The following is a 22,119-nucleotide window of genomic DNA, read 5'->3' as shown; positions in this document are numbered from 1 at the left end:
TGTGGTTTGGGGAAAGGTGCGTGGTTTGGGGATTTTGCCCCATAATCAAAAGGATTTTGTCCAATAATCCCAGTCTAATCTCAGCTCTTTATTAAGAACTATACACATTGATACATGATATTTTATATTTTTATTAGTAAATATACACTTTTGATGAAATTCTAACTCTTTAAAATGTATAATTCATTATTGACAACCTTAAATTTTATAAAGATTATCATTGAAAAAGGAACCAGGAGTAACTGGTAATAAGGAGCGAATTTCAGCCTCATGGAAGAGCAGGGGAATTAGCCAGGGTGAAAAGCATCAGTGCACAGACCACCAACAGCAGAGCATGCTGCCCCCCCAGCAGGGAACAAGAGACAGGAGTCGTCATCAGATAAGCAGTTGCAGGTGCTGCTTGCCTGTGGGATCCTGAAGCGGGCATAGGCCACTTAGAAGATGAAGTTGCAAACACCTCCTTGCATAGGGAGGTATGTCTATGGCACTCTTACAAGGATCTTGTGGAATCCTCACTTGTGAATCACTGGCTTAAACTGTTCTTAGAGTCCCCAGGAACAGCCCTCACATGCACCTACGATGCCTGAAATATCAAAAACTTCTTTAACTTGCCACAGGTGGAACAGGGGATGAAGGCACTGTCAATGTGCTGCCGCGGCAAGGGCAGGGCTGTTCCTTATACAATGACAGTTGGCCTTGACCCACTATAAAATAGAAGTCCCCCCACGATGGATAGAGGGGCCCACTACATGTAGAACAACTAGTTTTTTGCCTGGTACCTGACCTAAAGGTCATTTGGGTGCTATAGGTAGAGCAATTTATGAAAGCAAGCTGAAGGAATGTTGTTTTCAACTAATTTTGTTCCTCATATACATCACTTTACAAAAGGTGACTATGTGTTGGAGGCTTTCCTTCCCCATTCCCAGAGAATGCAGGCTCTGTCGGAAGCTGAATCATGCATCTCCCACCAGGAAGTACAGTATTGTCACTCTCAGCCAGCAGGGGACATGGTACCGCCCCACTTTCTTAATAATCAAAAACTTCCTAGGGAGCAGAAGGACCCAAGTCCTTTGGTTTGTCTTGTCAAGAACCTGGTTTGTGAAGGGGACCAGCCCAAAAGGGATTTCCTAGTGGAGGTAGCCAAGAAGCAGCAGGCTGGCATTTGCTCCCAATCCCTCAGAACTTCATGGATGGGATCAGATCTTACAAAGAAAATCAATGCTGAGGTTTCAGGGACCTTTTCTAGTGTACCTCAAGCTGTCTTAGCCATTCTGGAGACACAGAACTGGACAGGAACCCACAGAGTGAGGTACCTAGAAATGGGGTATAGAGAGGTGGCAAAGGTCCCACTGATCAGAGCTGTTGCTGCCAGGTTCTGAATTTTGGCAGCAATCCTAACACAGTGAGAACAGCATAAACTAAGGAGTGCACCCCACCATGGGGTCAGCAGGATGAGACAGTCACTAGAGCAGAGCAGCTGTTGTAGGAGCTCAGCCAGGAGAAAAGAAAAGAATTAGGAGATAGCTGCAGACACAGGGAAGGGAGGAAGGGAAAATAAAGGCCTTGGGTTCTGTGGTTCCTTTGCAGTCACTGATGTTTCCATCCTCACAGTCCTTCTGACTCAGGAGCACTTGATAAGCATCTGCCAGTGACAGGGCTTAGGGTTCCAGCCTTCAAGCCACTGAGTAATTAGTCAAGTTGTCAGATGCGTTCAGTCCCGACTGGTATCAGTGGGAGTTAGAGACTCAGCACCATCAGGATGGGACCTTTAGGGTGTGGAAAGAAACCATGACTGCACTGCCCTGGGGCTGGAATGTACTTCTGACTAACCCTTTGATTTTAGGGAAAAAATGATCCTCAAGCTTATAAGCAGGATTTAAATCTGGGGTGGGTAATTATTTGGGCCCAGGATCCACATGGGGAGTTTTGACGAGTTGTCACAAGCAGGGTCAACACCCTGCACCTGCACAACTCACAAAACCTCCCTATATGGGGTGGGACTATGGGCAGATAGTGAGCAGTGTTCAGGAACGAGACAGGCAGGCAAGGCCAGGATCATGGCCCCTGCCCTGCAGGGGCAGTGTTGGGTGTGTGCAGAAGGGTGGGTGTATGAGGAGGGGGTGGGAGGGCTGCCTGGGTGCTAGGTCCTGGGAGCTGTCCAGGGGTGAGGAAGGGGCAGGGGGCACATGCAGCAGAGCCTAGACACTCCCGTGCTGCACTCCCTTTGCCTCCAGCAGCAGCTTGGCTCCTCCTTCTGCTTCTACTATGGTGTTCCAGGAGGCAGCTTCAGCCAGGCAGCTCCTGCCCCAACTTGTGGCTCTGGCTCCAACTCTCTGCTGCCTTTCACCCACTCGGCCCACCAAAAGGTCAGGCCAAACTCAGGATCCGTGGGCAAGCCAGGTCAGGTATCCAGAGAATCCAGCAGAGTGCCAAGCCAAGGGTGCAACAGCCTAGGTACAAGATTAAACCTTATTACCTGGCCACTTTATTTTCCAGGTTAGGGGTTTATATTGGAAGGGATGAGGGTCAGCTGACCTTGGCTGGCCACTGCAGTGGCAGCAAGTGGGTGTGTGGCTAGGTCCAGATCAAGGGTTCTAGCCACCTGTGTTTATACCAGTGGTCTATTGAGGAGTTGGTAGACCAGGATGAGCAGCTGTGCTGGGCAGGCTAGGGCTCTGGGTTCAAGGCCATGGCCTAACAAGTAGGATTCTGTGCTGGGCAGCATGATCGGTTTGGAGATGATAGCCAAGAACTTCTCCAGTTCTGCTCCGGAGAGTGAGGTTCATGCCATAGCATGTGTTTGCACCCACTGCCCCAGAGTGCATCTCAGACATGTTACACGGGTTGTTCTTACCCTGCCCCTCAACCCCACACATACAGGCTAGAAAGACCCTGACAGACATGATGCAGCTGTGGCAGATGGACACTTGGAAGGTGCTGAAGACCAGGGAGCTGCCAAAGGCAGAAATGGAACCACTGGTGGGATACTCCAGGCAGGGACTTTCAGCTCTGGATCAGGGGCTGTTTCAGGATTTGCCTCTGTCAAAAAAGCCTGACAGCAGGCAAGTCAGGGTGGGGGAAAGGATGTGTGCTGTGGGCAGGGGGGAAAGAGAAGGGCAGGGCTGGCATCTTCCTGGGCACAGCAGCCCTGTCCATCTAGACAGTGTTTGTTGGCTCTGTCAAGCACTACAGGAAAGATCTGTAACAGGCCAGCTGGGCATTGTGAGTATATCAGTTTAGTTGCAGACTGACTGAGCACTGCAACTTTATTAGCCACTGGACTTTTTGGTTCGGGATCAAGGAGGTGATGTTGGAAAAGAAAGTAATGACAAGTTTCACTTACAAAAAGGAATAAATTTTACTTATGACAACAAAAGATATAGTTTGCATATATAATAGTTAATAAAAAGGTTAAGCTAATAAACAAACAACAATACAGATTAAAATTGACAGTGATAATAAAACAGATAAGTTACTAACCAAGTGGGAACTCTTGGTTAATTTCTTTATCGATAGTCCCTCGGTTAGAAGATGCACGTCAAGTTGAATCAGCAAAGTCAGACATCTCTGAACTGGGCTGCCCGAAGGAGAACTGGTGGAAGCCCCTCAGTCAGGATCTGGTCCTCACTCTCACAAGGAGTAAGAGAGATCCGTGGGGGTATGGGACAGTGATGACCCTTCTGTTCTGTCCTTTCCGAGGGTTACTATGACGTGTGTGTTCTTTTATATTCTAATTATGCTATTTTTTTTAGTTATGTAGCCATTCATAATATTGCTTTATAGCTGTTATCCTTTGGGGTTAAAATGTGTTAGAAATTATTATAATAAGTTACTGCCCAAGCTTGGGTTTATCCAATAAACAAATTGCAACACATCATCTTCAGGTCTGAAATTAACATTAGCCTGCCTAAATCCAGCAGCCCCTTCAAAACTCTCTGACTATGCTTTTTTGAGATATCCAGTACATTTCAAGAAATAACAAGCTAGGCAGTTGAATCCAGTTTTTATCATCATCAAGGCTAAATTCTGAGCAAGAAAGAACTATTAGGACAGCTTATTTCACAGCTATAGCTTTGTCTTTTTGTGCCCCTAGTCAGTTCCACGAACAGTTACAAGTTACATTTGCGGGTTACAAAAATACAAGCTTCATATTAAACAAAAGTTCCAAATGCCTCCAAGAAGCACATATGTATTACTTATTAATTTCTTTGGTTTTGGCTATCACAATGATCCAATGCCCCAAGGCCTTGCTGGAGCGCTCTGTGCTCCCTGCACCACTCTGATGCAAAATCAGGTCCACCACCTAACTCAGCCAGGACTCAGGGAGGTCCATGCAGCCACATGGAGGCCCAGCACTCACACTGACATTGTGGCTGCTGACTGGCTAATGCCACCAGGGAACCTCTGCCATAACCCAGCAGCCCTCCAGCCCCCTGCCTGGCTGACCCCGTGTAGAGCACCCATGGCATGCGGCTTGAGCACACCCACCTGTGGAAACATGTGACTCTGGTGTCCTCTGGAGACAGCAGGAGTGAAACTCCATGTTACAGGAAACCCTGCAATAACAGCCAAACTCCAGCCCCAGATCCTGGGGGAGTGAGAGGGGCAGAAGCATGTGGATCTGACCCAGACCCCTGCAGTACTAGGGCATGGGAAATGCACAGTGCTGACACAGGACTGTATGGGGCTGGACCAGCGGGTACATCCAGCCTGGGGAGATGGGGATGTTGGTACAGGCTGGTACTTATGACTCAGGTGTCTGCTGCCATATTTATACCTGTTCCTGAGTGCCAGCTCCTGGAGCAGCTGGTGCTGGGGCCTGAAGTGCTGCTGGGGGCCAGAGCCCTGGTATTGTGCTGGTAGAAGAGTGGGGCCTGGATGATCCCCAGGACTGGAGTTTAAGCCCTTCTGGATTGAATCACTCTATACCTGCTTCCCCAATGATAGGGAGGTGCCCATGAAGTCCCCAGGAACAGGACTGCAGGTGTGGGCACCAAATGAGGGCATGCATGCAGGAGGTGGAAGCTTCCTGCCAGCTGTTCAAGGGCAACACAGGCCTGACCAGGCTGGGTGGCAATGCGGGCTCATGTTGCCCAGTCCCACCTGCCCCAGGACTGCCAGGACTAACCAGGGCCTCTGCAGCCACAAGACCACACACCCTGATCCTGACAGTGGTACTGTAACACTTGTTTACAGACCCAATGACTGCTTGCCACAATGACAAAGGCAGCTGAGCAGGACCTGGTGCCAGGTAGCATGACCAGCTCAGAGACAGCTCTGTTGCAGAGCCAGAGATTCAGAGAGGCCTGATGTCACTGGCAGGGAGCCTCTGGGACTCCAGTGTGCTGCTGATGAACAAGGAGTGAGTAGTGGAATCTGCATGGTATGGGATGGTAGATGCTGAGCACATGGGGCAGAGCCCTCTGTGAACAGACATAGGTGGGGCCACGTCAGCAGTGAGGCAGTCCTGGGTGCCTGCTCCCTTGATTAACTGTTTGGTTTTCACTTAATGTTTAATGGTTAAGGTTCTCTCTTTTTCCGCTGCAGTAAAACCCTGTTTTAGCTGAAAGTCTGTTGCAAATAGGGACTTTTCTCACTTTAGAACATAGTTAAAAAATTTATTTTACCAAGTTTCTGGGTGGGACCTTGAGCCAAGTTTAGAAAGTTGGTGTTAAACCCCCAAATTTGAACCCCCTTGTTATTGCTGCCCAGGGCCTGGCAGAAAGGTTACATTTTTATTATATAAAACAGCAGTCAGTAAAAAAGTTTGTTAATAAAAAGTTTGCAGAGTGTCAGTAAAAACACTTGAGTTGGCAGCCCTGTGGCTGAGTCGCAATGAGCCTGGTCCCACTCCCTACCTCATGAAAGAAATGGCCCAGCAGGTTAGTCAGAGTTTTCCTGGCACTACAAACCAGTGTCAGTAACTACCTGGTGGTGGGCATCCTGGGCTGCATGCGATTCATGTATGTTAGGTACAGCCTGGGGCAGGGAGGGCTTTGTTTACAAGCAATGCTCCAGGCAAGTGCAGTTCACCTTCTGCACTCCTCCATGCAGAGAGATGTCAGCTAGCGTCAAGATGACGCCATGGGGCAGGCCCTTTCCTGTGGCAATGCCAGAGACCTCCCCAGGTGATAGTGCACGGTTCCAGATGGCCAAGCCAGCCAAATGTCCTACAAAGGCTTCTGAGGGGTCAAACCCCCCACCCACTACATCTTGCTCCTGGCCCAGGATGAGTGAGCCACCAGGAGGAATCACGTAGCCCTTCTGGAATTTGGAGCCCATGGATACCAGCCTCCTGTTCACGTAAAACCAGTACTGGCCCTGCACAGAGGACCAGATGATGCACAGGTGGTGCCACCTGCTGTCCAACAACTGTCCCACAGGTAGCTCCCGGAAAGCTGGGTCTCCAATGACGAAGTGGATGGAGCCATGGACCCTGGCATTCCTGCCATGCAAAACCAGCTTATTGTCATTCTCCTCCATTGCATAAGACAGAATAGTGCCCAGGTAGGAAGAGGGGGTGCTCACCCAGCTGCAAAGGGATAGTTCATACAGGCTGGCCTTGAAGCCTGGGGTCAAGGTGGCAAAGTTTTCAGTGGAAACGTTGGGGAAAAGCAGCATTGAACCCACATTGCAGACTAGACAGAAAGAGAGAGAGAGAAAGATGCAATTGTCACCTCTTCTGGGGAACCCTGTCCTGTGAGGACTTGTCTCCTGCCCTTCCAGCCCCCATTCCCTGAGGATACCAGCAGAGACCACCCCCACCCCTGTCTCTGTCACAGGTGGGGCCTATGAGCGGCCGTGAGCTCACTAGCGCCCCCTGCCATGTCAATTAGGTGATCCAGCACCCTCTACTCGCCCGGCACATCTTCGATGTTATGAGGTTTAATATGGGAGGCTGCCTCTTACCACCCTGGACACCGCGCTAATACTATTCCCCGTTCCGAGCGGGGTGCCTCAATGCATCCCTGCCTTGTGGGCAATGCGTACCTCCTACCTCCCCTTTAGCACGCCCCAAGCCTCGCAGCTCTTCCTGGATGTTATCCGGTCCTTACCTTTCGGTGCCCTTCTCTGGGGCCTATGCCACGCTGCCCACGCTTCTCGCCCTCACTCGGGCTTCCCAAGTTTGGGTTCAGGCGGCCATAGCCCTGCCTGGCCCCCAAACCTGCCTTCTCAGGCCTAGCTCGCGCTCCTCCCACGCTTGGGGCTCAGGTGGCCCGTAGCCGTGCCTGGCCCCCTAACCTTTTTCAGGGTCGTTCACCCCACTGGGCAAAACACCGCCCTCACGGGCTGGGGTCTCTACACCCCACACATTGCGCCTCTCTGGCGCTCGCTCGCTGTGCCAACTATGCCGGCAATCACTGTGCCACCCTGGCACCGCTTGCTGTGCCCTTACTGGGCACCAGGAACCCCCAGATTATTGGGGAGCTCCTATGAGGCCTCCTCACACCCCTATAGCCTCACCCGGTCCTCCGGTTTCTCACTCCAGGGCTTCCTGCTGCCCCCTATCAAAGCTGCGCCCTCTACAGAGCCAGGACCCCTTCCCACGCTACTGCGGGGTCCCTATGAGGCCTCCTCCGCCCCTCATAGCCTCACCCGGTCCACCAGTCTAACGATGACTAAACCATGAGCCAAACGGCTGCAACATAACACCAAGAAGCTTCCTGCCTTATAACATATGGCCTATGCTTCCTTGGCTCTCTAATCATGCCATAGCCACTCCTGCTCCTGCTAGAAGGGAACTGCCACCTAGGTTCAGGCCTGGGCTGCTTATAAAGGCCCGGCCCTGCCCCCTTCCGGTCACATGGCCTGCCTGGTTGCCACAGCAACCGGCACCTGAGCTGCCCCTGGAGATTGGCAGCTCCACTTCTCCACTTCTAGGAACAGGGCACCTGTGACACTCTTGCAGGGTGCTTATTTGCTTGCACAATTGTTCACTCACCCCTTTCACCAAGCATGCTGAAAAGATCTGCCCACAACTAAGCCTCTCCAAGGAGAAATCCCCCTGTTCCTCTCTAGCACCTCCACTGGGGAGCACAAGCACTCCACAAGTATGACATGAGAGATCATAGATTCATAGAAAAGTAGGGCTGGAAGGCAGGATCATCCTTATCCAAACCATCTTATACAAATCCAAATAAGTTAGACAACTTATTATTACTAAAACTAGACTGTCAACCCTTCCACAATGTCTTGCACCTAGCTGGCATGGAGTTCAGTGCTATACTCCCTATTCTTCAGGTACAGACCTAGGGGACAGAGGGAAAAGGGCCTCATTTCCAGACTGCCAAGTGCTTGCTGCTCCCATGATGCATTGCTCAGCACCCTGGAGAATCAAGCACAAGGTACTGATCTGCACCAGGGCTGAGACCAGAACCAAGGTCGTCTGTGTTCCAGCCTCATCTCCTGCAGCCCGGCTGAGCCTGGGCTGCACTCGGTCTCCCGCTGCTGGGCTGAGCTCCATGGAACCCAGGGCTGGGCAGGGGAGATGGAGGGCTGGCAGAGCCAATCAGAGCACAGCCCGGTGGCGGAAGGCGGACAGAGCTGGTGGTGCCCTCCGTTCACCGAGCGCAGCCTGGTGGTGGGAGGCGGGCAGAGCCGGCACTGCGCTCTGCCTCCTACTGGCAAGCTGAGCTCCATGGGGCTGGCAGGGCCGATCGGAGCACAGCCTGGCAGCAGGAGACGGGTAGAGCCAGGGCTGAGCCGTATGAGGCCGTGGAGCTGCCCCTGCATCCCACCACCTGGCTGCTTCGAAACTTGAAATGTTTTGAAATTTTCAAAATGTTTCGAGTGGCCTCATTTCGTTTAGAAGCTATTTCAGTGCTTTTTGTTTTGTTTCAATTTTACTGTTTCGAGCTCAAAACATGTTGAAACACCTTTGAAACAAAACAGTTGGTGAAATTTCATACAGCCCTACTAGAAGCCTAACAGAAAATCCTGCTGCATGTGTGTGCAAAACCCAGCAGTGTGGACATCTCCCAGCCAATTCCTCATATTCTTTACTTATTCTCTAAATCCCCACAAGATCTAGGAAAGAAGCCAAACTCTTGTTCGGGGCCATGTGTATTTCAAATAGCCGGTGGGAATGTATGAGGAAAGTGATTTCTTTATGGCAGTTGTTTTGAGCAAGGCAGCAGTAGCTGATGCTTTCCAGAAGCCGGGGGCTAAGGAAGTGGCTCAAATCCTGTGTGATGCTAAGGTTTAGCTCAACCTCTCCACCAGCAGGTGGGAAGAAACTGCATTTTCACTGGTGCTGGAGCCAGGCAGGAGGACCTGAACAGAAAGGGGAATTTGCATCTAGCCAGGGAACATTTCAGCCCAAAGGAACGTGTTTGACAAAATTACCAGCAGATGAAAATCAGGATTTAGCATCATATATTGACATCCATGCTTGAAGGTGCTCTCAGGCACCTGCTATCATGCTGTGCATGTACATGCCCAATAACTCTCTCCACCTGTATTTTTCGAAACTGCTACATTAGAAGGCTGTTATTTAGCAGACTCCAGCACGTGAAAATTATGACATGCCAAATTGACAGTTGCTCACACAACTTCTGCTCAAATTCCAGTCTGCACAGGGAGGGTAGAAGGGACCTGTGGAAAAATAGCATGTGACCGTGTAATTAAAAATTATGAGGCAGGCTACCTGTAAATCTGGCACCTCCAAGCTTTTAAGGCTGGATTTTGCAACCTAAACAAGCTTGTTCCAATGCGGCTGTTTTAGTATGAAACTTCCTAGGTTGTTTAAAAAACAAAATAAAACCAAATTTTGTTACCTGCAACTATAAAAATCTCCCCATCACTGTCAGCTGGTTTGAACCTAAGCCATTAGCACTGGAGGAGGCTGACAGCTAGTGACACATGGGGCTAAATACGTTAGCTGTTAGCATGAAAAGGGAATGGGTTACTGGAACCATACATCAGGGAGGGAGGAAGTTCAGATGGGCTCCTGCCTTGATGTTTTGTGTCCAAATGGTTAATCACCGTATGTTATACCTCAGGTAGTGAAAATGCATTGCTTGGATTACATGCAGGGTCTGGACAAGGGGATGGGGTGGGAGGGGGGTTACAGGAAGACCTGCATCCTCCTTTATTGTTCCTCCACAGCCACCCACTCAGTGATGTGTCTCCACTAGGGGGCCTGCTGACATAGCTTGGCAGGCAAAGCTGGCAGCCCCATAAGAGGGACAAGTTCAGATAACGGTGATTTTTAACTGTGCACTTCAGCTACAGTCATAGGCCCTGACTTTTATTTTTGCAGGGGTGGCTGATATGCCCCTCCCCCCATGGCACAGCTGGAGCAGAGCCAAGTGAACAGAAAATCTGGATCCCTGCACGATGCTGGGAATCCAAAATAAATGCTGTCCCAGAGTCATGCAACCCAGGACTGAGACTTGATGTTCCCATTTTGGAACTGTTCCACCCAATTAGGCATGGTTAAAGGGGGGCCAGGGCCATTGGTACCTCACGTAGTCGGTCCTATGGCTACAGTGGATCAGATTTTACAAACAAGGAAAAACCACTCTGTGGGTTGAGGGGTTCTTCCCTTCTGCATATCAGAGACCTGCTGAAGATAGAGGCGTGAGCTTCTCATATCGAAGAAAAGATACAAGGAGGAAGAGAGCATTAGGTAATCTTAATATTGGGGTCATTCCTCCCTGTGATCACCTCTGACGTGGGTATCCCCAGGGGACAAAATAAAAACACCACTACATACCTGTCCCTGGCTTCTTGGGGGCTGATGGCCGCTTCTGCTCTTGTGAGACCTTGACTATACTGGAGAGCTGCTTCCTGGCAGCCTGTGGCTCTCTTCTGGTCAGTGGCTCTGGTTCCTTTGGTTGCAGGGGGGTTGCATGTTCATGGAGTAGGCTGCTTTGCAGCCCTGTGCCTGCGGACTGGGCCAGAAGCTGCTGCCTCTCCTCTTGCAGCTTCTTTCTCTGTCTGTGCTTGGTGTGTAACTTCTTCAGGCTCTGTGTCTGGCTTCCTTCTGCCTCCAGCTGCTTGCCCTGGGGAGCCTGGTTCAGGAGCTGAGTGGCAGGCAGGTGCTGAGGGGAAAGTGCCTCCTTGTGTGCTGTGCTTTGCAGCAGATGCTCCAAAGCACCCAGTTTGGTTGCCTGGCTCTGACTGGCTTCCTGGAGGTTCACCAGCTCTTTCTGCAGGCTGCTGCTGCTGGCATGCAGAGAGCTGATGGCCTCCTTGTGGCCTGTGACCTGCAGTGTGAGGTTGGTCAGGTGGGCAACCTGCTGCTGCTTCTCCCCAGTCCTCTGCTGGCTTTGTTTGCTCACAGATTCTTCCAGGGATGAGATCTTCAAATCCAGTTTTCTGGTTTTCTTTTGCAGCTTCTTCATCCAGATTTTCAAGTGGTCCAGGTCTCCCTGCAGAGCAGTGTGGGACTCATTGAGGGCAGACACCATCCCGCTGTACTGCTTTGCCAAGTGCTGGAACCGGGTGTCGATGTTGTAGGAAATGTTGTAGTTCCCTGCAATGCCCTGGAGACGCATCAGGGTCACCTCCTGGAACCGGCGGAACTGCAAGACACCAAGGCAACTGCAGAAGTCATTGCACTGCACAAGGGAGCTGTGTCCAGACAGGACATCACCAACTCTAGCTTGTACACCCCACCAGTTCCCAGGCACTTGAACAATCATTTTTATCCCTTCTGGAAGGTCCATCCAAACATAACAGCCCACTGGGCTCATGTGATTAAGGCAAACTGGTTTCTACAGCCAGCAGTGCACAAGCAGCAACATGACCAGCATCACATTCAGACACTTTAGACTCCCCAGCCTAGATGACCAGGGGCCTTGCAGACCTGGGTCACTATGGACTTCACCACAAGCCCAGAGCTGGATGAGATGCTTTAACCATTCTGTGAGTGTCCTAGGGCAAACTAAGTCACCTTAGTTAGGGTCACACTTTGGCTTCCTTGGCTTCAAGTTGCCCAGTGTCAGATACTAGTAGCTCCCACTAATTTTAGCCAACCCCAAGGTTTGTCAGTCTGGGCATCCTAAAGCTGACACATTGTGTGCCAAAGTGATCTGGCCAGGGCCACTCAGTGAGGCAGCAGCAGAGCTAAAACTAAAATACAGTACTCCTGGTGCTGAGCCCTCCAGTAACTTCCTCAGATCTCTCCAGCTGGACATCAGCAGTCTGTGCAGTCTGTCACTGATTTATAGCACTTGGCACTGGTTGATATTTTTTATACCATGCTATGGATATATGCAGCACCTCATGAGACATCCATGAAGACACAGAGCTGCATAAAAAGCCAATGGCTTTACACAGACTAGGCAAATTTGACATGTGATCCAATGCTGAAAAATCAACAAGACTTCATGTGGTGTTTCCCCAATTCTAACTCCCCTTGTGGGTGACCTATGCTGGCAAATCCAGGTGACCAAGAGTGGGATACCTTGCATCAGACACAATACTTGCTATGTTGCCCTGTGGGGTCAGACCAAATCTCAGGATCTCAATATTGCACTGTTAGATGGAAGGGTGTGACACAATTGCACATATACAAACACACAAATCGATTAGGTGCATACACACACTACCAGCTCAGGCACATACACATCCAAACCAGCCTAGACACATGCATACTTATCACCAAGTCAAGCACACTACACACAAAAAATTAGACAACAATCAGTTGTCAATACCCACACACTCCGTACACGTACACAGATCACTAAATTGTATATCATGCACATGATGACATATATATATATATGTATACAAATTAGTGATCCAACTTTTGTTGTTATCGTTGTGGTTGTTGTTGTTGTAGGGCACAGAAGTCCAGGAACCAGTATGTTCAGGCAGATGACCCCAACACCAGGCATAAGTGATCATAGGGCTAACTGGGTGAAAGAGGAGGCAGGTCCTCTCCAGCAGAAATGGTTGTAAGATTGTTTTGTCTTGAGGCTTCTGAGATTTTGTGTCTTGAGCTTTGATGTTTCTGAGATTTTGAGTTTTGAGTTTATTGCTGGCTGTAAGTTAGTGTTTGGTGTCAGACACTGTTTTTTTTTTCTGTGAAGAGCTAGTATAGTCCAGTATTTAGACCTGAGTAGAAAGGGTAGCAACCTGGTTTTCTGACTTCCCTCTTTTGTGCCAGATTTGGGACATAAGGGAGATCCAGTTCTTGAAAGTGCTGGGTCTGGACAGGTTGAAAACCATTATGATTGAAACTGCCCCCCACAGCTGGTGCCTGTATTGTTACAGCCCTATGTGAGGGAGTTAAAGAAAATTTCACTAGGAAAGATGCATGGATCACTCATTCAAGGTTTGTTTCCTTACGTAGAGAGATTCAGAAAGCAAGGAGCTGTAATAGATAGAGGGAAAGGAAAAAGATAGAGGGAAGTGGGAAAACAGGCTGTGAGGCAGCTGTTAGAGAGATGTGAAAAGTGTTTAGAAAGAGAGGAGAGAATAAAAGATTAACAAAGTTTGAATGCTAGAGCAGGTAGGAGCAAAGTAAGAATGCAATTTTAGGGATGACTGCTCTAGAGCAGGGAAAAAATGAAGTTGCTTTAAGAAAAAGTTGTGTCCTGATCTCATAGGTCCCTAAGATCATGCTGTGGTCTGTTTGGGTTAAGTACAACAACTTATATTGCCGGTCCGATAAGAAGTCAGTAGTAGAGAAGACTAAGTTCTGTGCTAGAAACTGTGAATGTTTGTAACACAAGTAAAGCCAAGAGATTGCAGAGATTGTTGAGGTGTTTGTGCAAAAGTGTTGTGTGTTTGCTTTGCGCCTGTGTTGCAAGGCAGAGACTGCTAGAAGCATAAAAGTAGACTCTTATTGGTAATGGGGGTGAGATATATCTAGAAATAGTGTTGGTATAATATAGGTACCCTAGAAAGAAAGGTGTTAGCAGCTGTTAAGGTTTTGCTGTGATTGAGTGAATGATGGGGTTAACCCAGAAAATGGAATGAAGGCATTTCCTAAAGTTCCCACAGAAAAAAAGGTTAAAATGTGGCAAAATACAGGCATGTATCTTAATTGAAGGACCAAACCCTCCCCCATCAATGCAGTGTAAATAATCACTGGAAACTGAAATAAGATTATAGCTCATAGTAAGTAGTTTGTTAAGTCAGAAAATGATAGTACAAATGCTTAGTGTGTGAGACTCCCTGATCTGAAATCTGGTCTCTTCTGAAAGACGAAGTACCCTGCAATCATAGCAGCTTTATCAGGAGGGCTAAATGGTTTTCAGTATTAAATTTGGCTAATGCAGGTTTTATTTTTGTTTGTTTTGTTTTCTATCTCCCTGGTATAAAAGTGCTGGTATAATTTTAAATGTATATTCAAGGAACAACAGTATCGTGTTACCCCAAGTATCCTAAAGATTTCACAATGCCCAGCGAAAAGAACATGGAAAAGTCTTTCTAAGCAAACATTCTGAGGGAGAAATTGTCCCGCTAAAGGAAAAACTCATCTTTAAAATGACAACTTGGTTTAATTGTAACAAGGGTATTGGCATCCCTCAATCTCACATTTACAGCAACGCCAGGGCTCCACTGAACAATTAATTTTGGGAGCCCCCTTGTTCAATAAATCACCTGACTCTCAAGGAATAGGGTAAACAGTCTTCTCTATCCTGCCAGCCACCCTTCCTGGCTAGCAGGAAGTAATGGCTCTGAGCTGTTGGAAAATACACATGGGATGAGCTGATCAGTGGCCACCGGAATGTGGAGGCAGGAAAAGGCCATAAAAATCCTCAACTTATGAGGGCCACCCTCCTGTAGGTAACTGCTCCACTTTTTCAGTATAGAAGAAAAGCACCCCAAGAATGGCAATGATGTATGCACTGCCACTGCACATCAGCATTGTACATTTGTAAATATGAATTATCAGCCACTGCAAGGATTTTTCCTTGGCAGGTTTGTGTATGTTTGTTTTCTTCTGCAGAAACCACAGTGTAATCAAAGGTGACTGATAGACCAGGAGGCCTTATTACCACCACCAGCGTCTTCCTCATCTAAGCCATGGCAAAAATTACAAAAAATTGTCCTGTCTGTTTGTGTTGTCTTGTTATATGTTCAGTGTTTGTTTGGTCTGTTTTAAATTGTCAGTTTAAATGCATATGAATATCATAAAGATACGATAAAAATAATTGGAAATACACCCTCTAAAAATTGAATCTGTCTGTAGATCCCAGACCAGAACACTTCCATCCGATTGGACTGGAAAGTTGTTCTAATATTTAAAACAAGGGCAGCAATTCATATAAAGTTTTAAATTCCATTTGATTACCAAAATGATATTTATTAAAGGTTATGTGTATTTTGTTTTGCTTTGTTTTTTTCTCTTTCTCCCCTCTTCTCTAAACTATCTGATAACATGTTTTGTTTTGTTTTCTTTTCTTTTACTTCTCTCAAGGATTTAAATGCTATTTAGGATATCAGTATAACAAGATGCATGTAAAAAGAAACTGCATTTAAAGTCATATTTAATTCAACATTATTTTAATAAGTGAAGAGATAACTATACCATTGTAACTGTTTAAAGCAACCTTATTATGGTTTTTTTCTCTCTTCCACCCCCCCAAGGTTTTTCTCTTTTAATTTCTTTTAACTGCCTTAATTTTGTTTTAACTTCAAACCAGCTGAACATGACACACCTCCTTTCTATATAGCTGGACCATGGTGTTCAATAACCCAAACAGTATAGTAACATCACCCTTGTGTAAGGTTGATGTCAAGGGGGGAATATGTAGCAAAACTCCCAGTTTTTGTTTTGGTTGTGTAAGGGGAGGGAACGTAATAAAAAACATTTCTCACTTTTTCTCTCCCTCTCTATTCCCTATAGATAAGTGTAAGTGAGCTAAGACATAGGATAAGCTTCAGCATTGTATTTTGGTAGCAAGTTGTATTTGTTTTGTTTTTTCTCCTTCTTTATATTGTATAATTATTATGTTTATATTGATTTTTACTGTTCTATATTACTGTTCTACTGATACTATATGATTTAGGCCTACATACGTAAGTTAGCATAAGTCATGTCAAATTTCTTTTTTGTTTGTCAAGTCTCCATCTTGTCCCCATGCCCTTTTGTGTAACTTATGACTCACACCTACCCCTCCTATGTAACTTGGTTCCTGCATGAATGGGGATAAATGAGGGTGCTTGAGAGACAATGGCAGTAGGTATAACCATAGCTCCCTCTGAATGACCAAACCATCAAAACCAATACTTGGACCAACAACCCAGCCCTTGGAACCACCCTCAGCATTCAAGAAACAAAAATGAGGCAACCCACCAATGTGCCAAGGCTGTACATGCTCAGTAAGAACACCTGGAATCCTTTGGAATAGGACTGAGATTGCCTGGACATGCCCTCCCCACAGGAGATTAGAGGTAGTCTGCCCCATAAAAAGGGGTAGTGAAGACTGACTCCTTGGGACACCCTCTCCATCTGGACCAGCACCATGCCACACCACGTATCCACCCAGAGGCCCTGCTGGCAATGCCCCTCTGGACAACATCTGCTGGACAAAGACCCCTTTTTCAGCCTGGATAGGTAGCTATCACCCCCACCCTCTTCAACCAGGGACTCGGACTCTGTTTCTCTTCCCTACCTGGACTCCAACCCTTCCATTGAGTCTCTTTCTCCTGCTGCCATTGTGAGTGCTTCTGTGTCTGTGTGTGTGGGAGTGTGTATAGGAACCAAGCTGTCCAGTACAGTGTTCATTTAATAAAACTGTTATTTGGACCCCTGAGTTGGGTTTTGCTTTACTATGGTTCCGGCCCTGCTCCAATCTCTGCTCTAACTTCTGTCTCATTTCTCCCTCTCCTGCTTCTGGCTCACTGCTACCTCCAACACCTGTCCCATGCTCCTGTGGCTCCAGCTGTCCTGAGCTCCTCTTTGCCTGCAAACCCCTGTTTCTTTGCCACGGTCTCATCTCCACTGCCTTTTCTCCTGATCTCTGCCACTGTTATTGCCTTGTCCCTACTGCCTTTTCCCCTGATCTCCAAGCTTTCTGCCTCTGTCTCCTGAGCTTTTTCCCTTGCTTCCACCCTGGCACCAGGTGACCCCAAGTAAGCCTGGGGCCACTTGACCTTAAGTAACCCCAAGCCTCATTTCCTAAGCCAGTTTCTCTCTAGTCTACTGGTTCTAATCCCAGTTCCAGCAACTTTCAGTCCGTACACTTTCTCTCTCACCTTAACTTTCCACCAGGTATCCCAAGTACCCCAAACACACACATACATACCGTACCATCCAAGTTAGGAACTCACCTGTGTGTGTGTAGGTGGGTTGTATGTGTGAACTGGTAAATATACGCATACACGTGTATGTCATCATGTGCGTGACATATGAATTAGTGATCTGTGTATGTGTACTCACAACTGCATGTGGGTATTCACAACTGATTGTTGTCTAATTTTTGGTGTGTAGTGTGCTTGACTTGGTGATAAGTATGCATGTGTCTAGGCTGGTTTGGATGTGTATACGCCTGAGTTGGTAATATGTATGTGTGTATGCACCTAATTGACTTGTGTTTGTATATATGCAATTGTGTCACCCCCTCCCTTCTAACAGGGCAATATTCTGATCCTGAGAGTTGGCCTGACTCCACAGGGCAACAGCTGAAACACACAAGATGACCAAAATATAACAGAACTCAAGTCAGCAGAGCCAGCTTTAGGGAAAATGGAGTCCTGGGCAAACTTGTATTTTGCTCTCCCGTCTCTCCCCCATCACTGTCCCTCTCTCCCCACATCACTGTGTGTGTTGGGTGTGTCCTTGGGGTGTGTGGGAATGTGTGTGTGGGGGTTAAGGAGTGGTGTGTTGTAGGGTGTGGGGGCAGCAGGCAGGGCTGCTTGCACAGGAAGCCCAGCCCACCAGTGGGGCACTACTGCCCAGTGCCTGCACCCACTACACTGGTGGCAGTGGCAGAAGGGAAGAGGGGAGCAGCAGCAGCTGCAGCTCAGTCTCCAACCTCAGCAGGTGGGTGATAGTGACGCCCTTAGCACTCAAGCCAGGGCTGCCCAGCCCCACCACCTTCTCGCTGTGCACTGCTGCCTTGCCTTTGGCCCAGCTTTTGATGTCCCCCTCCCAACCAGTCTTGTGGTCTGAGCCTGCCACTGCCACCAAAGCTCTGCCAGGCTTGGGCTCCTGCTGTGGGTGGAGGTGACTGGGTACCTCCAGGCTGCTGCCAACTTTGCTGTCCCCATCAGCGAGTGAGGAGGGCAGCAGTCTTCATGGTACCCTGGCCGCCTACCTGGCCATGACATGCAGCAGCCAGGCATGCATTTGGATATGGGGGCCCAGCAGGTCCCTGGGCACTTGGGGTTCTCTGGAGCCTGGTGGGAGCCACCCTGTATACAAGTGAACCAATGGGGGGGGGGGGGGGGCAGGGGCTGGGCTTGGGCACAACCCCAACAGGCTGAGCAAGACAAGCGCCAAGAGCAGCCCCTCCTCACCACTGCCACCCAGGGGGCTTTGTATCCTGCTGCCCCAGCTGGCTCCAGTCAGCTCCAGGTGTAGCCAGGAGAGGCAGGCCTCACTGCCGAGCCCCAGGATTAGTTGCCACTGAAGTCCCCCAGTAGCTTACACCTGCCATGAGTGGCAGAGCATGGCCTGTGCCTGTGCATGTGTGCGTATGTGGGAGGGTGTCTGGGGGCCCCCCTGACCACAGCGCCCTGGATAGTCCCCTATACCGCCCACCCCAAAGAATGGCTCAACAGGTCAGCACTGCTGGTTCTAACTGGTGGGCAGATAAGCCAGCCAGTTACCAAAGACCCAGACAGCTGTGCAGCAAGGCTCGCTCCTGCCTTTGCTGGGAACTGGATTCATTGAGTTAGCTATTCTAATCCCACTTCTAATTACTAGGATCTCAAAGTGCTCTAACCTGGACATTTGCACTCACTTTCTTCTACACCAGGGGTGGGCAATTATTTCAGGCGGAGGGCCGCTTTCTGAGTTTTGGCAAGCCATTGAGGGCCGCATGACAGGCAGCCAGGGGCAGATAAATATTAATTTTCTAAATTTTTTAGGGGCCCTGTGGGCTGGATAGAATGGCCTGGTGGGCCGCATCCGGCCCGCATTTTACCCACCCGTGCCCTACACAAATGGTACAAACATTCAAAAAAGAGTCTTTAAAGTCTATCCTTACCCAGGCACCTCAAGAGACAGTTGCATCTTCAGAGGTGCTGTGCCTAAAGCAGGGCCGTCCAACCTTTTTGAACGTGGGGCTGGATCATGAACTTTTTATCACTCAGTGGTCTGGCGAGCCATATTCAAACACTCTCTGTCCTGGGCCAGAGAGACCCTGCCTGTGCAGCCCTACTGCACCTGCCTATTATTGCAAGGTTCATGGTAGCTGCTGGTGGGCAGAGGCAAGAGAGACCCATTCTGCATCCAGCCAGCTGCTGCCCCAGAGACTGATGGGGAGAAATAAATAGATCCCCATCCCCATCCCGCGACCGCGTCGCAGCTGCCGAGCCTGGCAGGTCCCGGGAGGTGGGCAGGACACCAAGGGCAAGGGGCCAAACCGAAGAGAACTAAAAGCAAGCGTTGTCCCCAGCTCGTCCCATCAGGCGTGGCTGGGGTAGCCCCGTGCCATGCAGCCCTTGGGGCGGCAGTGGCAGCAGGACCCGGCTCACATGACAAGCCTGGCCCCCGCGTGGGTGAGCAGCTCCCCTCCCCTCCCCCACCAGCCTGGCCCGAGCGGAGGACCTTGGGCATCAGAAAATGGCTTGGCGGGCTGCATGGTGGCCCATGGGCCACATGTTGGACAAACCTGGCCTAAAGCAACTTCCATTGGTCTGCCATGGAGAATGCAGGCTGGGTGTCTCTGATGGATATAAACAGCAGCTACCCATCCATCCATCTACACAGATACACATACATCACCCTCAAGGGATGTGGGTACACAGCTACATCCCATGGCTCAGGGAAACTTCATAGAAGTTTTGCCTAAGTAAAAACTGTGAGACTATATGTATCCATACATACATATATTACAGAGCTGGAGCAACTCCCTAGGTAGATACTGTAGAAATGCATGGCTGTACATCCTGACATCAGGGTGACAAAATACAGACCATTGGGAGTAAGTGCCCCACTGAGGTCAATGGAACTGGCTTTGCCTCTCCAGTAAAGACATTTCAAAAGAGCTGTGTAATCACCTGCTCCTCGAGTCTCCTAAACCTCTCAAAGAAGGGCTTCCGCGGCTCCCCTGGTCCAGCCTCCAGCAGCAAGCTTCCCTGCAGACAGGCAACAGCCAGAAGAAAGCAAAAGGACAGCATCCTCCTCACCCAGCTCATTCTGAAACAGAGAGCAGACCTCATGAAGCTGCTTGGTAGGTCTCAAGAAGGGTTCTTCACTTCTCTCTCTCTGGCTTTCTCTAGTCTCTGTGGCTGCTCACTGGCTTTCTTCCTTCGATACTAAGGTCTCACATTCCTTTGCTAAACAGAGTCTGTGGGTTGGCCTAAAAACAGACAGGATCTGCAGACTCCATCAGCATTCCCAAGGAGCCAAGGTTAGCACAGGAGTAGTTCTTACTTCAGGAGCAAATCAGGCTGGAGCAGAGGCCCTGCTAACAGGGAGCAGGAGCAGGGCTAGGGGAGGGGCAGAGATCAGACTGCTCCTGTTTGTAAAAGCACTAGGACACCTCTCTCCCCGGCGCTGAGTCAGCCTGGCTGGTTTTACTGGAACACTAGAAACATCTCTGCTCAGCTTGACTTATGTGGGAGCCCAGATGAGCTTTGCAGGAACGTGGGTCTGCCTGCTTCCTGATCCAAGCCAATGGCTTCCTGCTAGCACTGGTCTGGCTTGGGGTGCAACCAACAACCTTCCATGCAGCACAGCTCACTGGTACAGGAGCAGCAACCCAGATGGCCATTGTCACAGAAAGAGTCATCACACACCATCCACATTCTGCCAAGGGTCTGCCTGCTTCATATACAAGCTCATCATAGTCACTTGCTTCAGGAGACTCTGAGGGTAAAGCTCTAAACAGACAGGCACTTGGGAATCATAGACACCTGCTAACTGCCCTCAGAGGCCCCACATAACCTCATCAGGAACCTGCTTTGCAGAGTATGTTGGCTCACCTACACTAATATAACTGCGTCCACACAGCACTATGAGTTAATTAGCAGGCGGATAGGCTAGTTGGCCTCATCACTGATGGCTGTGAAACTCAGTCTGAGCTTCGGCTTACTCGCAAAAGTTAAAATACAAAATACTAATGACAATTGCATAGTGTAAGAGGATGTGAGTTTTGCAGCTGGTTCTTCTGAAAAGAAATGATGAGGCATCACTTCAGCTTATCTTACTATATTCATGATGATTTTAAGCAGGCTTCTGGGTTGTCTGGTATGTAACTGTACGAAATGTCTATCCTTGATTAATTAGTATGGTAATCATTTATTTTGCAATTAATTCATGTTTATGTGCAGGAAGAGTCATTCTCTATATGTGATAGATGTCTCCTAATTTATTCTTGTTTTGCTTTAGTGGCTCCCAAGGATGACTCCTCAAAAATCTTGTATTTTTCCAGGTTGTTAATCAATTTCCTGATATGTTCCAAACTTAGTAGAAATGGATAACCTCTTGTCACTGAGGAAGGTAATTTATTTAAATTGGGACTTTCTGATAACCAACAATGAGCAGTTTGATTAACAGAATTTTCCTGTTGGTTATTGGGACGCTCTTGGTTTACTACAAGAATGCTGTGAAGACGCTGAGGTAAAGGGTATAGCAGTGAACTTGCAGTGCCTGCCTCTTTAAGGGTGGAGTCAAGTAGCCAGCAGGTGCTTGATTGCAGCAGCCATTTTAAAACACTGGCTGCCTATATAAATGCAGCAGTTTACTATTGGTAGCTGGGTAGAAATATTATTTGGTTGAAAGGCTGTATGAAACATCTTGGCGGTAAGGGTGGGAGCTTATGGGGATGGTTTGGAGGCTCCTGGTCCTGGGTATGACCTAAAACTGCACCCTGTTGGGGATGGGTGTCTTGGTGGGGCTCCTGGTTGTTAGAAATGGAGTGTTGTTAGAAACGCACAGTTTGCATCTCGTACCTGATAAGAAAAACACTGCCAAGGACTTTTTTTTCTTGGCCAGCCTTGCCACAGTTCTTCTTATACTAAATCACACTCTCCCCCAGCCTCCCC

General features: G+C 48.7%; 1 protein-coding gene and 1 long non-coding RNA gene across 3 annotated transcripts in view; one reads left to right on the top strand and one right to left on the bottom strand.

Annotated features, from left to right (window-relative positions):
* Nucleotides 1–5,532: 5,532 nt before the first annotated feature.
* The window catches only part of PTX4 (pentraxin 4), a 28,387-nt gene continuing 11,800 nt past the window's right edge, over nucleotides 5,533–22,119 (bottom strand). Inside the window, 3 exon segments of the mRNA XM_019540052.1 lie at nucleotides 5,533–6,638; nucleotides 10,718–11,528; nucleotides 20,131–20,269. Coding sequence (XP_019395597.1) covers nucleotides 6,001–6,638; nucleotides 10,718–11,528; nucleotides 20,131–20,269 — 1,588 coding nt within the window. The 3' untranslated portion in view covers nucleotides 5,533–6,000.
* Nucleotides 20,873–22,119, top strand: part of LOC109313467 — an 11,740-nt gene continuing 10,493 nt past the window's right edge. Inside the window, exon 1 of one of the 2 annotated variants that reach the window (XR_002102057.1) lies at nucleotides 20,873–21,574. This is a non-coding gene — a long non-coding RNA (uncharacterized LOC109313467). Of the gene's footprint in view, nucleotides 21,575–21,846; nucleotides 21,878–22,119 lie in introns of those variants that run through there. The other variant, XR_002102056.1, reaches the window with a different exon arrangement.

The sequence above is a fragment of the Crocodylus porosus genome, unplaced genomic scaffold, assembly GCF_001723895.1.
Source record: "Crocodylus porosus isolate Cpor-Errol unplaced genomic scaffold, CroPor_comp1, whole genome shotgun sequence".
Classification (NCBI taxonomy): Eukaryota; Metazoa; Chordata; order Crocodylia; family Crocodylidae; genus Crocodylus; species Crocodylus porosus.
This window is presented reverse-complemented; position numbering and strand designations above follow the sequence as displayed.